Below are 15,054 nucleotides of genomic sequence, written 5' to 3'. Positions count from 1 at the left end.
GGGAGAGAGAGAGAGACAGCATGAACAAGACAGAGCATCAAGAGCTCTGGGTGGAGGCTGGGCTGTTATATTCCATTTGTCTTGCCAGCACGGCGGGTCAGGAGCCATGCTGAGTGCCAGCCATTACAGGAAGAGCAAGAATGCTCAACATATGGGAGGAGATGTAGAAACATCAATAAATGGGTTCCCTTTGCCAAATGTTGTAAATAACAACGCATGTGCAGACAGGCAAGCTGAAAGGAGGCGCTGGACAGGCCTCCCGGGGTGGAGGATGCTTGGCTATTGCTAGGGGGCCTATCGTGGGGTGAGAACTTCCCTGTGAAGTACCCTGGAGCCTGGTTGAGCATGGAGGGCATTTTATCTAAGTTGGAGAATGGTGTTGAAAAGGGAAGAGAATGGCAAGTAACACTGTTAAGCTGAAGCAGGGAACATGTATTAGCAAGCTACATACATAGGCTGAGAGGCCTCCAGGAAAATCCTTATCCTTGCTCTTCAAGTTATCTCAAACCCTAGGCCTAACCCTAAATATGACTTTCTTGGAAAGTAAGCAGTCATCTGAGAGGAGGTAAGTAGTTAAAGTGCAGCCAACCATACGATTAACACATGCAGGCCCCCCCCCCCCCCCCAGGTTGCTCTGTCGTGTTAAGCATCTGACTCCTGATTTCTGCTCAGGTCATGATGTCGCAATTTGTGAAATTGAGCCCCAAATCGGGTTCTGTGCTGAGAGCATGGAGCCTGCTTGAGATCTCTCTTTCCCCCTCTCTCTCTATACCCCTTCCCCACCGCTCTTTCTCTAAAGAAGAGAAGAGGGAAGAAGAAGAAGGAGAAAGAGCGAAGAGAAGACGAAGAAGAAGCGAAGAAGAGAAGAAGCAGAACAAGAAGAAGAAGAAGAACAAGAAGAAGAAGAAGAAGAAGAAAACACAAGTGCAAACCCAGTGGTCGTAGCAAATGCTAGCATTTCTGAGGGCCTTATAGCTGCTGCCTTTGGCCTAAATTCTAAGCAGGATGATCTCACTTGAACATCTCAATAGTCCTCCCCCATCCCCCACAAAAGAGAGACAAACCAAGAAACAGATTCTTAACTCTAGCACCCAAACTGATGATTACCGAGGAGGAGGTGGGTGAGGATGAGGGAAATAGGGGATGGAGATTATAGAGTACACTTTTCATAATGAAAAAACAAAACAAAAAAAAAAAAAAAAGAAAAGAAATGAAAAAAGAAACTCTCAATAGTCTGATTTATAGCTCTGGAAACTGAGGCTAGTGACGGAACCTAATTCGCCTAAATCACCAAGTCAATGGCTATGGATAGGATGGATTCAGACCAAGACCCCAGGGCCCAGCTACCGCCTCCCGTCTGTCTCTCTCCATGGACGTCAGCAGTGGGTAGAGAGCCGGGATCTTGATCTGGGTCTGACTTCTGGTTCTTACATTTCTCAGCATAGAGCCCAACTCCTCTTAAAGGACCTGAAAAATAGAATACCCACCAAAAATGTGGGTATTTGGTGTGGGGGAAGGTTGAATTTAATCCATACAATAATCCTATGAGGTTGGTACTGTGGTCCCCGTACTGCATACGTTGCTCAGAGATGTTCAGTAACATGCCCTAAGTCACACAGTTGGAAAGTAGCAGACCAACCCCAAAGGCCACACCTTTGCTTTCCTCTACAACCTGTGCTTTTCTGCATAAACAGACTGATGACTCCCAGGGGCGCCTGGGTGGCTCAGTGGGTTAAGCGGCTCTGACTTGGGCTCAGGTCATGATCTCACAGTTTCTGAGTTCGAGCCCCGCATCAGGCTCTGTGCTGTCAGTTCAGAGCCTGCAGCTTGCTTTGGATTCTGTGTCTCCCTCTCTCCTTGCCCCTCCCTCAATCTCCTCTGTCTCTCTCTGTGTCTCTCAAAAAATGAAATACATAAACGTTAAAAAAATAAAATATATAAAAACAAAAAGACTGATGACTCCAGGAAAGAGAAGACGTGTCATGTGAAAGATAGTTCCGGAATTGCTCTGTTGAGGACTAAGATGGCCAGTACTAAAAATTGTGTAATCGTGAACACGCACAATGTGTCCTAGTCATTGGTCGAAATGTGTTATTTGTGTTAGCTATTAAATCTCCCCAAACAGCATTCTAATGTATACCCTCCTGTTCCCTACTGTTAAAGAAGAAAACATTCAACTAAGTAAACTTGAAGATCTCATGGGCTTTATTAAGCGATCCGTGAATTGAGCAGCACCCCATCTGGTAGTAGAGGGTAGCCTCCAAAGAGTTGCACCAAAATGGAAGGTTTTATGGGAAGGAGGGTGGGACAAGAAAGTATTAGCAACAGGAAAGCTCCCTACCCTCTCCCACCTTCCCCCTCCCCCCCACCCACCCAGCAGCCTTCCTGTCTGGCTTTTCTTTCTTACTAGAAGGTCTGAATAACTCCATCCCTTCTTGGCTGGGTTTTCTCAGAAGGGAGGTGCCCCATCTCTCACTCTCTGCTTCTAGATCCTTTTTCACTCTGCTTCTCCTCCGTGCTCAGAAAGCAGAAGGTGAAAGATGACAGGATAAATTGACTTTAGCTACCATAGCAACTTCACCTCTGCTTTGCTGCTCACTTTTGAAGTGTATCCTCCTGTGAAAAGTTCTTTTGCATATAATTGCTAGGCTCATCCAGAGGCTTGGGGCTTTCTTTGAGTTTCCTCTGACAGGCAAAATGAAAAAGAAGGGCTTCTGCCTCCACACCAGGCTCCAAAATACATAGTCCACCAGTGGTGCAGACATTGCCTTCTGCCATTCTCGGGGGCTTCTTTGTGATGGCCCCTTCCTTTTGTATCCAGTTTAAGACTTTCCAGATCAGGGGCATCTGGGTGGCTCAGTCAGTTAAACATCCGACTTGGGCTCAGGTCATGATCTCATGGTTTGTGAGTTCGAGCCCTACATTGGGCTCCATGCTGACAGTGCAGAGCCTGCTTAGGATTCTCTCTCTCTCCTGTTCTCTCTCTGTCTTTCTCTCTCTCCTTCTCTAATAAATAAACGTAAAAACTTTTTAAAATTAAAAACAAATTCTTAAACCAAGTTCTTTGAAGTTAACCTGTGAAACATTTAGACTACCACCGAATTATAAAGACTATATTTGATTTCTTCACTTGATCCCACAAACCTCTCTCCCCACCCTTTTCCACTGTGTGCTGTGCCCCCAGTGGCTGAGCCGTATACTCAGTATCACAGCTCCCTTACCCTCTGATCTGCACCTGGGTTTGGCCAATGGAAGGTGCCAGTGGCTCACAGGCAGAGAGCAAGATGGAGACATTTATCCTCTGGTTCACTCTTTGTGGTGCCACTGTGGATTGGCTATACCTCTCAACCAAAGGTCTACTCTTTGAATTCCTTGGGTGTCCCCATTCTGAAAACCCCTCCCCTCTTCTTACCACTTCAGGTCTAGGGATAGTGTGAGCCCAGATTTTGTACTGTGTGTTGTGGTTTCCATATACCCTGCCCCACATCTGTAAACAGCTGCTTTATTAAACTCTTTTCAAATTATCCAATTTGAGCATGCCATCTGTTTCCTACTGGGACCTTGACTAATACAATGACCAAAGCTCTTGTCTTTTGAGTGATGTGTTCTAATATTGCTTGTTTTGTTTAATAAATGTATGGTTTATTGTAGGTCATTCTTTATAGAAATGATTTTCCTGTCTTTTTAAAAAATGTTTACATATTTTGAGAGAGAGAGCACGAGCAGAAGTGGGGGAGGGGCTGAGAGAGAGGGAGACAAACCATCCCAAGCAAGCTCTGCATTGTCAGCACAGAGCCCAACACAGGGCTCAATCTCATAATTCTGTGAGATCATGACCTGAGCCGAAACCAAGAGTTGGCTGCTTAACCGACGGAGCCACCTAGGTGCCCCAATTTTCCTGTCTTTAAGAACAACCTCCTCAACCCTAACCTTTTATAAAAGATGGTGTTTTCTCTACTTGACTCTTCTCTTGCAAACAAGCCATTTGAAATGCATTTTCTTGATGATGTCAGTTAGGGTTGTGGGAGTGGAATACAAATGCCCTATCTGACCCTGAGCAAATTTGAGGTTCTTCTTTCCCTCTTTATTTTCTCCACTGGAAGAATATTCAGGATTCACAAATCTTCCTGGGAGATCATGGGTGTTAAAAGCCTGCAGAAGCACGCACATTATTCTGGTCAAGTTAGTTAGTCCCATCACTCCTATGGAATCCAGTACAAAAGGAGATGATGGAAACAACTCCAACGCCACCCTCTGCCCCTGCCAGTTCATCAAAATTCATAAGAAGGTGCTTCCTTAGGGAACCGAATTAATTGAATTACCTTCTTGTGGGAGCTTAAGGTGGAACAGTGGCTCCAGAAGGAATCCTGAAGGGAGCCATGACCAAGGAATGTGGCTAACTTCCTTTGAAAACCATGAGTGGAAAAACTGCAGGTTCCTGATTCTTTCAAGACTGACCCCAATTGGTGTCAAGAATAGCATGAGGTTCACACAACTCAGCAGGTGTGAAAATTCTGCAGCTGAATTAAATAGGTTCCATTATATTTCAGAAAGAGCTCTAATGGGTTTCAGTGGAGCACAGCCTAAGAATATCATGTTTCTCCTTTGTATGTCAGGATGGCTGAAATGGTTTGTTGTTACTAATATACTTCAATCTCTCTTTAAGATGGACAAAAATGAGCAAAAGGCCTGGTTTATCCCTAAGAGGATCTAGATATTAAAATACCAAAAGGACATCAAAAGGACCTTATCCCCTAGGCCAGACCAAAAGTGATAGCTGAGGGTATTATTTAATTTAAAATAATTCTTGTTATTCACATAAAAGTTTTCTTCTAATAAGCTTATTTGTCTCAGCTATCATTAAAGAATCAATTGTAGAGCCAAAGGGATTTTAAATGCTGTAAAAATTGAAGTTTTCTAGTCTTTAAAAATTTGAACTGGATTCATTTAACCTTATGTTCAACTTAAAATAATAACTATAGACATTTCTTCTGTATTACTTATTAATTCAACATTGCATTCTTACTTATTCTCATTAGCAGTCAAGTTGGCATTGTCATTTTTAAGTTCCTCCAAACTAACAAACCTCCCATAATCCATTTGATTGTTTATCAATCAAAATTGAACTTTAAGTCAAAGTGAATTATTCCTTAATCATTTCCATTTATCCTGTTTACTTATTTATCCTCCTCAGCTGGCCATAAGATGGGATCAGGCTTTTTTTTTTTTTTCCTGTTTATTGCTCTTATTGCAAAAAGTTTTAGATTCCTGTTCTTCATTTGAAAAGCAGACAAGTTAAATCTTTAACATTCTTTTGTCTAAGGAGAAATAAACCCAAACTTAAGTTGCTTTATTTAAGTGTTGGCTTATTTTTCTTCCTTAATGAATCATTATTTACTATTTTAAAAAATCTCACTTTCTAGTTTGAGTAACCTGGAAAGTGAAAATTTAGGTGGATATGAGTATCACGTTAAAGGTTTCAACACTGGAGAAAGCTTTTGGGAAAGGTTATAAATTTCCCTTTCTTGAGTATCTTTAAACCCAAAGATAAACAGTTACCTCTTTTGCAGATTTTCTTTTTCTTTTTCTTTTTGTAAAGTTTTATAAAGTTTATTAATTAATTTTGAGAGAGAAAGAGTGAGTGAGAAAGAGAGTGCATGCGTAGGGAGAGACGGAGAGAGAAGGAGAGAGAATCCCAAGTAGCATATGGAGCTCGACAAGAGGCTCAATCCCATGAACCATGAAATCATCATGACCTGAGCTGAAGTCAAGAGTTGGGTACTTAACCAACTGAGTCACCCAGGCTCCCCTCTTCTTTTTTAAAGTTTACTTATTTATTTTGAGAGAGAAAGAGAGAGAGAGAGAAGAGCGTGGAGGAAGGGCAGAGAGAAAGGGGCAGAGAGAATCCCAAGCATGCTCCTCCCTGTCAGTGCAGACCCCAACACAGGGCTTGATCCCACGAACAATGAGATCATGACCTGAGCTGAAATCAAGAGTTGGATGCTCAACCAACTGAGCCACGTTGGCACCCCTCAGATTTTCTGCTAATCATGGAAAGATAAAAATCTCAAGGTAAGAAGAGACCTTAATGGAAATGCCAGCCAGCCAGTCCACTGGTCCTTGGATTCCCTCTGTGACATCCTGCCTGATATTTGTCACCTGCTCTATGGAGCTTACTCACTGGCTGTCACCGATTCAAGTTTCCTACTAAGACATGAGGCAGGACATTTCTGTTTTAATGTGAATTGTTGACAGATCCATGGTACCTTTTATTAAATTGAATTCTTTTTCCCTGGTTTGACTTCTTAGTATCACACACAAAAATTCTATTTCCTCTTTTGAAAGTTGAAGGCAACTATGATTCCACTCAAGACTCCTTTCCTGTGCTTTCGTAGGCTATGTTTTCCCATGCCCCTGTTTTTTAGATGACGTGATTTTTGGCCCCTTGATGAGACTGAATCATCTCCTTAGAAAGACGTCTAGTTTTTCTGTAGTGAGTGGTACTCAGAATTGGCCGTGATGTTCTCTCCATGTTGAGGGGACTCAAGATGAGACTATCACCACCCTAACCCTTCCAAAGTGCTATTAGCCTTTCTTATAGGACATACCTCAAACTATTGATGGGATGAATTTACTTGATAGTGAAGCTAGTATGAAAATGAGTGTCTCCATGGTGGTTTACAATCTTTTTTTTTTTTTTTTTTACCCTCTCTGCTGTTCTCATGGATTATTTAGAATTATCCCCTCCTTCTATATCCAGACTTATATAAGACTTTCTAGACCAGAAATCCTATGAACAAATGCATGGCTCCCCATTTGCATGAGATATATCCCATTCCCAGAAAGGTAGATTTTTTTTTTTTTTAGAATTCTGAATTTAGGGATCTGGATCTCCTGCGTATTGATAACACTGTGACAATAATGATATCCAACAGAATCAGATGACTCCTTGAGGTCCCTTCTCCTGAGTTTAATTGTGCCCAATACATGTTTGCTAGGAATGAAAAATAGGGAGTTTGGGAAAGATTAATTCCTTGTACAGAAGCCTAGCAATGTGTACATTATTCTTGTTTATTGGGGAGAGAGAATTTGTTCACTTATTTGTGCAACAAACATTTATTCAGTTGCTAATTCTTTGATACTGAAAGGGCATCTTTAAGTTTCAGTGTTCATAGGAGGAACTATACCCTCTTTATTTCAGGTCTTTTAATGTTTAATTAATAAGTGCTGTAGGGTTTTCGGAAGATCTTGGATGAAATCATTTCCACGTTATAGCAAAGTAATGAAAGAGCTGAAAATCGTCCTGTCTTTGGGCTTCCTCCTTCATTAAAACGAGTCAAATTCAAGCATTTATGTTCTCATTGCTACCAACTTGGTAAGACTATATATAACCATTAGTGCATTGTTAGTGGTGTTTGGGAGGGACAGGATTTTTTGGGTTTTTATTTTGTTTTGTTTTTATCTTAACTCGTCTCTTTTGCTTTACAATCCTCTTTCCCTCCTCCTGGAGTCTCCAACCACACTTGTAGCAAATAATGGAGCACCACCTCTCTTCATCTCTCAGTTTAATACTATGGACTTAACAGAATGTGAAAACATGCTCAATGTCACTCCTCATCAGGGAAATACAAATCAAAGCCACACTGAGATACCACCTCACACCGGTCAGAGTGGCTAAAATGAACAACTCAGGAAACTACAGATGCTGGCAAGGATGTGGAGAAACGGGAACCCTCTTGCACTGCTGGTGGAATGCAAACTGGTGCAGCCGCTCTGGAAAACGGTGTGGAGGTTCCTCAAAAAATTAAAATAGAGCTACCCTATGACCCAGCAATAGCACTGCTAGGAATTTATCCAAAGCATACAGGAGTGCTGATGCATAGGGGCACTTGTACCCCATGTTTAGAGCAGCACTTTCCACAATAGCCAAATTATGGAAAGAGCCTAAATGTCCATCACTGATGAATGGATAAAGAAATTGTGGTTTATATATGCAATGGAATACTACTTAGCAATGAGAAAGAATCAAATCCTGCCATTTGCAGCAACATGGATGGAACTGGAAGGTGTTATGCTGAATGAAATAAGTCAGTCAGAGAAGGATAGATATCATACGTTTTCACTCATATGTGGATCTTGAGAAACTTGACAGAAGACCATGGGGGAAGGGGAGAGGGAAATAAGTTACAAACAGAGGGAGGGAGGCAAACCATAAGAGACTCTTAAATACAGAGAAAAACTGAGGTGGATGGGGGTGGATGGGGTGGGTGGGGGGGGTGGAGGAGAAGGGGAAATGGGTGATAGGCATTGAGGAGGGCACTTGTTGGGGTGCGCACTGGGTGTTGTATGTAAACTAATATGACAATAAATTATATTCATAAAAATTTTTTTAAAAATCTATGGGCTTAACACTCCTGGACATTCATGTGTCCACATACTTAGTAGTAGTAGATGGCAACCGCCTCCTTAGTGCCAGATTCCTTTGCTATTGCCTTGCTCTCGATGAGCCTACAAGAGTAATGAATCGCTTTACTTCACATATTATTTTGGAAGCTTCAAAAGACATTCATATACTTTATCTCATTTGATGTTCATGGGAGACCACAGGGTAGACAAAGTCACGTTGTTTCTCCATTTTGCTGAGGTAAAAAACCACAGTCCAGAAGGGATGTGATGTACGGAAGGAATGGAACCCAAGTGTCCTCCTGGGGCCCCTCCTAGCGTTTCATAAAGATGTCCTTTCTCTGCATGTAAGGAAGTGTTGAGTTTCTTCCAGGGGACCCTTTATTTTTAATAGTGGATAGTGGTTTTCCTTTACCAGATGCACATGATGATGGAAATTTATGCTTCCTAAATGTCAAACAACAGAAGAATGGTTAAATAAATCATGACAGATCTGTACACTGGGATACTATGTGTCTATTAAAATTAGTGTTTTCAAAGAATATATATGGTACAGGGAACTGCTCTTGATTATATCAATGTTTCAAGAAAGAAGTGGGATATGAAACAGCAGGATCCCAATTTTGTTTAGAAGTTATACATGTGAAAAAAAAACCACTGCAGCTAACTAGACCAAAATGTTAGTACAATTTTCTCTGGCTAGTAGGATTATGGTTTGCTTTTATTTTCTTTTTAAAATACTTTCTGAATTTTTCAGTTTTTTCTTGAGTGAACTTGTGTAATTAAAAAATGTAAGTGTGATTTTAATTAGACCCTGCAGATTTTCCATTTCAGCTAGAGGAATCATTTGAGTGGTTCTTGCCATCTTTCATTTATACAATTGCATTTTATAAGTCAAACCTTAACACTGGAGTGAGCAGGTTGTCCTCCTTATTAGTGGATGGATTTGAAGCAAATGCTATATTATTAGTGTACGTATTTTAAGTTGGCCACTTTAACTCATTTGCTTGTCTGTTATTTTTTGAACATGACTCCTCCTTACAGAATTCATTAATTCAGTCGAACATCATTTTGAGGGCTTTCTCTATGACCCAGGCTAAAGACTCACTGGTGAAGCCAGTCTCTCCTGTCAAAAACACCTGCTCTGGTTTGAGATACAGACTGGTAAAGCAGTAGGCATGTTGCACGATGATCGGGAGAGAAGGCTGTGTGCTGTGTGCTTAGGATGTGCAGAGGAAGGATGCTATATGCATGGGGCGTGGAGGGCGTGGGGGGCGTGGGGGGGGTGGTTGGCAAACCCTCCCAGAAGAGCTGCCTTCAGCTCAAGAGGCAGCTCATCATTTGGATGACCAACCACAGGTTTAGAAATAAGGATGACACATGTAAATCTTCTTATGCTTTGCAGGTAACTGTTGCCTCAAACTTGTTTTACAAGCAGTTCAGAGTCTTGAGATTAATTTAAAAAGAGAAAGGCTGCAGGGCCTTTACATTTCTGTATTGGGGAGTTCTTTGGGTCTTCAGAGCTTCCCTTCCTTCGTGTTTATTTGGGTTTACTAAAGGTTAGTGGTGATGCCGAATAGTCCTGCTCTGAGATTATCATAATGATGTGTTTCTAGAGTGTTTTATATTACTTGTCCTTTTATGTAGTGGTTAGTACTGATTTTGAGCACTTCCTGCACTCCCCTTTCATTCCCACCTCCCCTTCCTCCTCTGCAGAGGGAGGGAAACAGAGAGATGTGCTTGATCTCATTTTATAAAGATAAACTGAGTCGTCGAATGATCGATTGACTTCTCCAAATTATGAGTTGAGTCAGTAATGGAACTGGCACGAGAAATCAGGGTGCCTTTGTTCAGAGCTCTGACTTCTAAAATATTTCTCCATATAAGTAGAATACGTTGTTTGCCAAAAATGCATTCACCTTTTAAATCTTTACTGAAAGTAATGAGCTTAAAATAAAGTCTCTTGAAGATAATCGTATTGTTACAGCTTAGAACAGAAGTTAAGGCTATTTGAGTAGATTAAAATGAGCCCTGAGTAAGGCTTAATATTTGGTCTATTTAATTAATTTGTTCAGCAATGGATTTTTATTTCTTTCGGAAAAAGAGTAATTGAAACATTCTCGGAAATATTTAGGGACACTTGGGGATTAATTTTGATTAATTTAAAAATTTTAAATAAGAGGGACAGGATTAAAAATAAGATCAGTATTGACACATAATAGCTATACTTCATGCTATGGATGATGACTATAACTTCATTATTAAAAGGTTTTCCTATAATCCATTGATGAAAATAATACTGTTTTAATGCTCTTACTAATTATTCTTACTATTAAAATAATTAGTACTCTAATAATAATAAATGATGGTTATTATGCATATTATAGTAACATTTGAAGCAATAGTATAAATGAATATGAAGGAAAAAATACATATAAGTATTTTGTTGAAATTTTTGTAATTACAAATATTCATATATTTTGGATTAATTATAGAATAAAACAAAGCATAAGAAATATACAATATTTTTATTTAAAACAAGTACTTTGTAGGGCACCTGGGTGGTTCAGTCGGTTGAGCACTGACTTTGGCTCATGTCATGATCTCATAGTCCGTGAGTTCGAGTCCCACATAAGGCTCTGTGCTGACAGCTCAGAGCCTGGAGCCTGCTTCGGATTCTGTGTCTCCTTCTTTCTCTGCCCCGCCCCTGCTTGAGTTATGTCTCTGTCTCCCAAAAGTAAATAAACATTAAAAAAATAAATAAAAATAAAAAATAAAATATGTATTTTTTCAATTTAAATATAGAAGATGTATTCATTGGAGTTTTAACTTTAAAATACAGGAATTGTTCTATTTTATTTTATATAGACGAGGATTTTTACTTACCACAATTACAACGATCTGCTTTTAGAGTTACTAACTCACAATTTTAAAGTTTTGGCTCTTGTCCCAACCAGGCCCTAGGTTTTATATATAACGCATTATTTATATTACCATCGAATGATGCTTATCAGGATCCCACTTGGCCTTTGTTTCTAGGAAAAATAAAAACAGAAAAACGTAACCTCATCACTTGAGTGATCTAATCAGAGTTCGAGAGAGACATATGCAGAAACCCATCCGTACTTGTTTGGGGACCAGAATTTGTGTCTAACAAACCTCATGAGGGCAGAGTGATGTTCTGTGTTGCCCACCCATCTGTCCTGTACTCTGAGGCCCTTTAGTGATGGGACTGGGAAAATGGCACTTCCAGAAGATGGCCCAGCAGCCACACTGTAGGTGTCAGTCAGTCTTACATGCATCCCCCGGACAAATTATTTCACCTTTGGGGCTTCTAATCATTGAGCATGATAGGCATGAAAATAGATACAAAAGAAAAATGTAGACACTACCTATCCTTGGGGCATATGGGGAGACGGACAAAATCTACTACAATGCGTCAGTATCAGAAAATGATAAAACTCTCCAACCATTTGCAATGGGATAAAAATCTGAACATTGGAGTGAGGAAGTAACAGAATGATTGAACACAGCTAGGTAAAATGAATACGAGAAAGCTTTGCGATGGGGACTATGAGGAAAGGAAATCTATATCTATATCTATATCTATATCTATATCTATATATCTATAACCATTAGATCTATTATTGGATCTATTCTACATCTATCTATTAACCAAGAGAGTACTTATTTTCGAAATCCAAGGTTCACAAATAGAGTAATCATCCCAGAAGGTAGGTGTGTGTGTGTGTGTGTGTGTCCTCATTGTGGATAAACTATTAACTGTTAGAGTTACCATAAACAAGACTCGGGTGGTGATGAAGTAGGTTGTACTTCCTTAAATACAGACTTGCACTAATCTTGATCTGCTTCATTTCTATGATATAGGAAAGTGAGCTCTGGTGCCAGACTCCCTGGGTTTGAATTCTAGTCCTGCCATTTCATCATTGACACAGTAAAAGCTACTCACTTGCTTTGTTCCTCAGTTTCCCTGTCTGTAAAACAAGGATAACATTGATGCCAATCTCACAGACTATTGTGGAGATGGAATAGGTTAGTTGATACATGTCGATCATTTAGAACAGTTCCTAGAACTCAATAAAGGACAGTCATTAGTAGTAGCAGCAGTGGTTTTCTATAATTCATTGTCTAACTTATGAAAGCACTCTCCTGAGTCCATTTGATTCTCATAAGGAAGCAAAGGCTCAGAGAGTTTACGTAATGTTCCTGGGTCCCACGTCTAGGAAACACTGGGCAGCTCGGCCTTACGATCAAGTTTTAAGGAATCGATGCCTGTTCTAACACATGTCCGTCTTTGTGTCCTCAGGAATGAGGGGAGAATCTTACTTCATTGGAATGAGGAGCCTCGGGCAGCAGGGGCATACCCCGGAAGATGGAGAACTTTTCTTGCTCTGCTGCATAGACAGGGACTGGGCTATAACTCGGTGTTTCGCAGAGGAAGCCTTTCAAGCAATCACTGACTTCAACGACCTCCCCAACTCACTGTTTGCGTGCAATGTTCACCAGTCAGTGTTCGAAGGAGAAGAAAGCAAGGTAATAGCCTTTTCTGCTCCTGAATCCTGGGAAGATGTGGCATTGTCTCTGTCTTGTGGCTCATTTGTGATTGCGGTTTGGAAATTGTGGAAAATGTGTAGTTGGCTCTCTTCTGGGCATGCACAGCAGTAGAAAAGCCTACTCTGTGACCAACTAACTGTGACAAGGTTGTACATGTTGAATCAGATCTCATCCTCGGAGACCCATATGCCTGTCTAACAGAGCAAGTGCTGTTAGGAGTAGCGATTGCAGGAGATACCCCTTTAGGAAGCAGATGTTGTTACAACAAAAAAGTTTTATTTTCCTATTCTATTCCCTATTCCTATTTCCTATTCCTATTTCCCTATTCTGCCAAAACCATGATTTGCCTTTCTCAAAACGGCACAAGCTCTTTTTCACTCCTGCCCCTCCTGCAGTGGGATGAATGTTCCCAAAATAGCTGTGACCTGAGTCCTGCAGCCGTTGTTGGGAAGGTAAGCTGGCTGGTCCTCTGTGTCTTGCTTTGCTCAGTGATACCACACAGGGTGGAAATGTTATGTGGGTGGTGAGAATCTGAAGCGAAAGTGGTTGATTTGAAATGATTGGGGAATGAGGTTGTCTGTGTACAAGTGTCTTCCAGAAAATGAAGCTTCCCATTTTAAGACACAAGCTTGATTCAATGTAAGTGTTCTTGGAAATCAGAGTTAAATATTCTGCTTGGAGATCTTTTCAAAGTTCATTTTAGATTTCTCTGACCTTTCAAGTAGGGTGTCTGAATAGATTAAACCTTCCCTGTGGATATGCATTTCTAATTGTAATTATTATACTATGTTGTAAAACATGGGCAACATTTTTGGGGGAAGGGACTCTTTTTCCTAAACTAATGTTTATGCCTCTGTGTGAGACGTAAGAGTAGGATTTATTGATTGCCATTTTACGAATTTGGGCTGTTTTGCCAATTGCTGAACTCCAGTCTCCTTTGCCTGAAAACAATTACTGGAAATCTTTTTTTTCTGGATTTTATTGGTTTTGAGCAATTCTGATAGCCTGGACAACTAGGAATTATTTCAAGCCATTTAAAGATAGTTTTATATTGGGCGCCTGGGTGGCGCAGTCGGTTAAGCGTCCGACTTCAGCCAGGTCCGATCATCCGCGGTCCGGGAGTTCGAGCCCCGCGTCAGGCTCTGGGCTGATGGCTCAGAGCCTGGAGCCTGTTTCCCGATTCTGTGTCTCCCTCTCTCTCTGCCCCTCCCCCGTTCATGCTCTGTCTCTCTCTGTCCCAAAAATAAATAAACATTGAAAAAAAAAATTAAAAAAAAAATAAAGATAGTTTTATATTGGTATTATTTTGGCATTGAACATTGAAATGATAGGCTAAAATAGCTTGAAATCCAAGGCCTTAGATGTGATCCCCTATTTAAAGTAAGAAAATGGCACATAGTCTCTTTGAAAGAAATTGGGAGTTTTGCTCTTGGATTATAATCAGTTTATAACACAGATTGTAATTTACTCAGAGCCAGTAATTTCTCTCCCCGCCCCCCGCCCCGCCCCGACCCGGGAACCTACCTGACATTAACTATGAAACAAGATTCTGTGTTTCCTCATTCTATCATCTATTTGTCTAAATTAATCAACAATTGGATGGATTTTCCTTAGAGGCCAAATGAGGATTTTGATTCTTTCCTGATTAAATATTTCTTGGTAGATTGGAACAGTCAGACCTAGGGAGGAGCTTATCTATTTTGGAGTGTGCTTAAGCATGATTGATCTGCTGAACCAGGATTGGTTATGTAGAAAGACAGAAGTGTGGGGAGAGTTCATGGGAATTTTCCCACATCTATGCTGATGTTCTAATCGGAGAATGAATCACAGATTACAAAATATTTTCATTTAATTTGTGTACAAAGTTGGTACATTGCAGTTTGATCATAAGTATTTGGTTTTAAAATGACCTTGATAAAATATTGAATTGAAATCAACCAGATGTAGTTCAGCGGAACCAAATTATCAAATTATTTAGACCATATTTAATAGCCGACGAGGTGAATTTTGTAATTGGCCAAAGTCTACGTAATTAGGCTTATTAAATCAGATGGAAAGTTTTCTACCTTGGTGTGA

The 15,054-nt window shown here is 40.4% G+C and overlaps 1 protein-coding gene across 2 annotated transcripts in view; it reads left to right on the top strand.

Moving 5' to 3' along the window:
- RCAN2 (regulator of calcineurin 2) overlaps positions 1-15,054 on the top strand; it is a 275,296-nt gene that overhangs the window by 28,709 nt on the left and 231,533 nt on the right. For both annotated transcript variants that reach the window (XM_030315639.1, XM_030315641.1), the window contains exon 2: positions 12,731-12,957. In XM_030315639.1, coding sequence (XP_030171499.1) covers positions 12,733-12,957 — 225 coding nt within the window. In that variant the 5' untranslated portion in view covers positions 12,731-12,732. The remainder of the gene's footprint in view (positions 1-12,730; positions 12,958-15,054) is intronic.

The sequence above is a fragment of the Lynx canadensis genome, chromosome B2 (assembly GCF_007474595.2).
Source record: "Lynx canadensis isolate LIC74 chromosome B2, mLynCan4.pri.v2, whole genome shotgun sequence".
NCBI classification, from domain to species: domain Eukaryota; kingdom Metazoa; phylum Chordata; class Mammalia; order Carnivora; family Felidae; genus Lynx; species Lynx canadensis.
The sequence above is the reverse complement of the archived record's forward strand: the minus strand, read 5'-3'. Positions and strand labels throughout refer to the sequence as shown.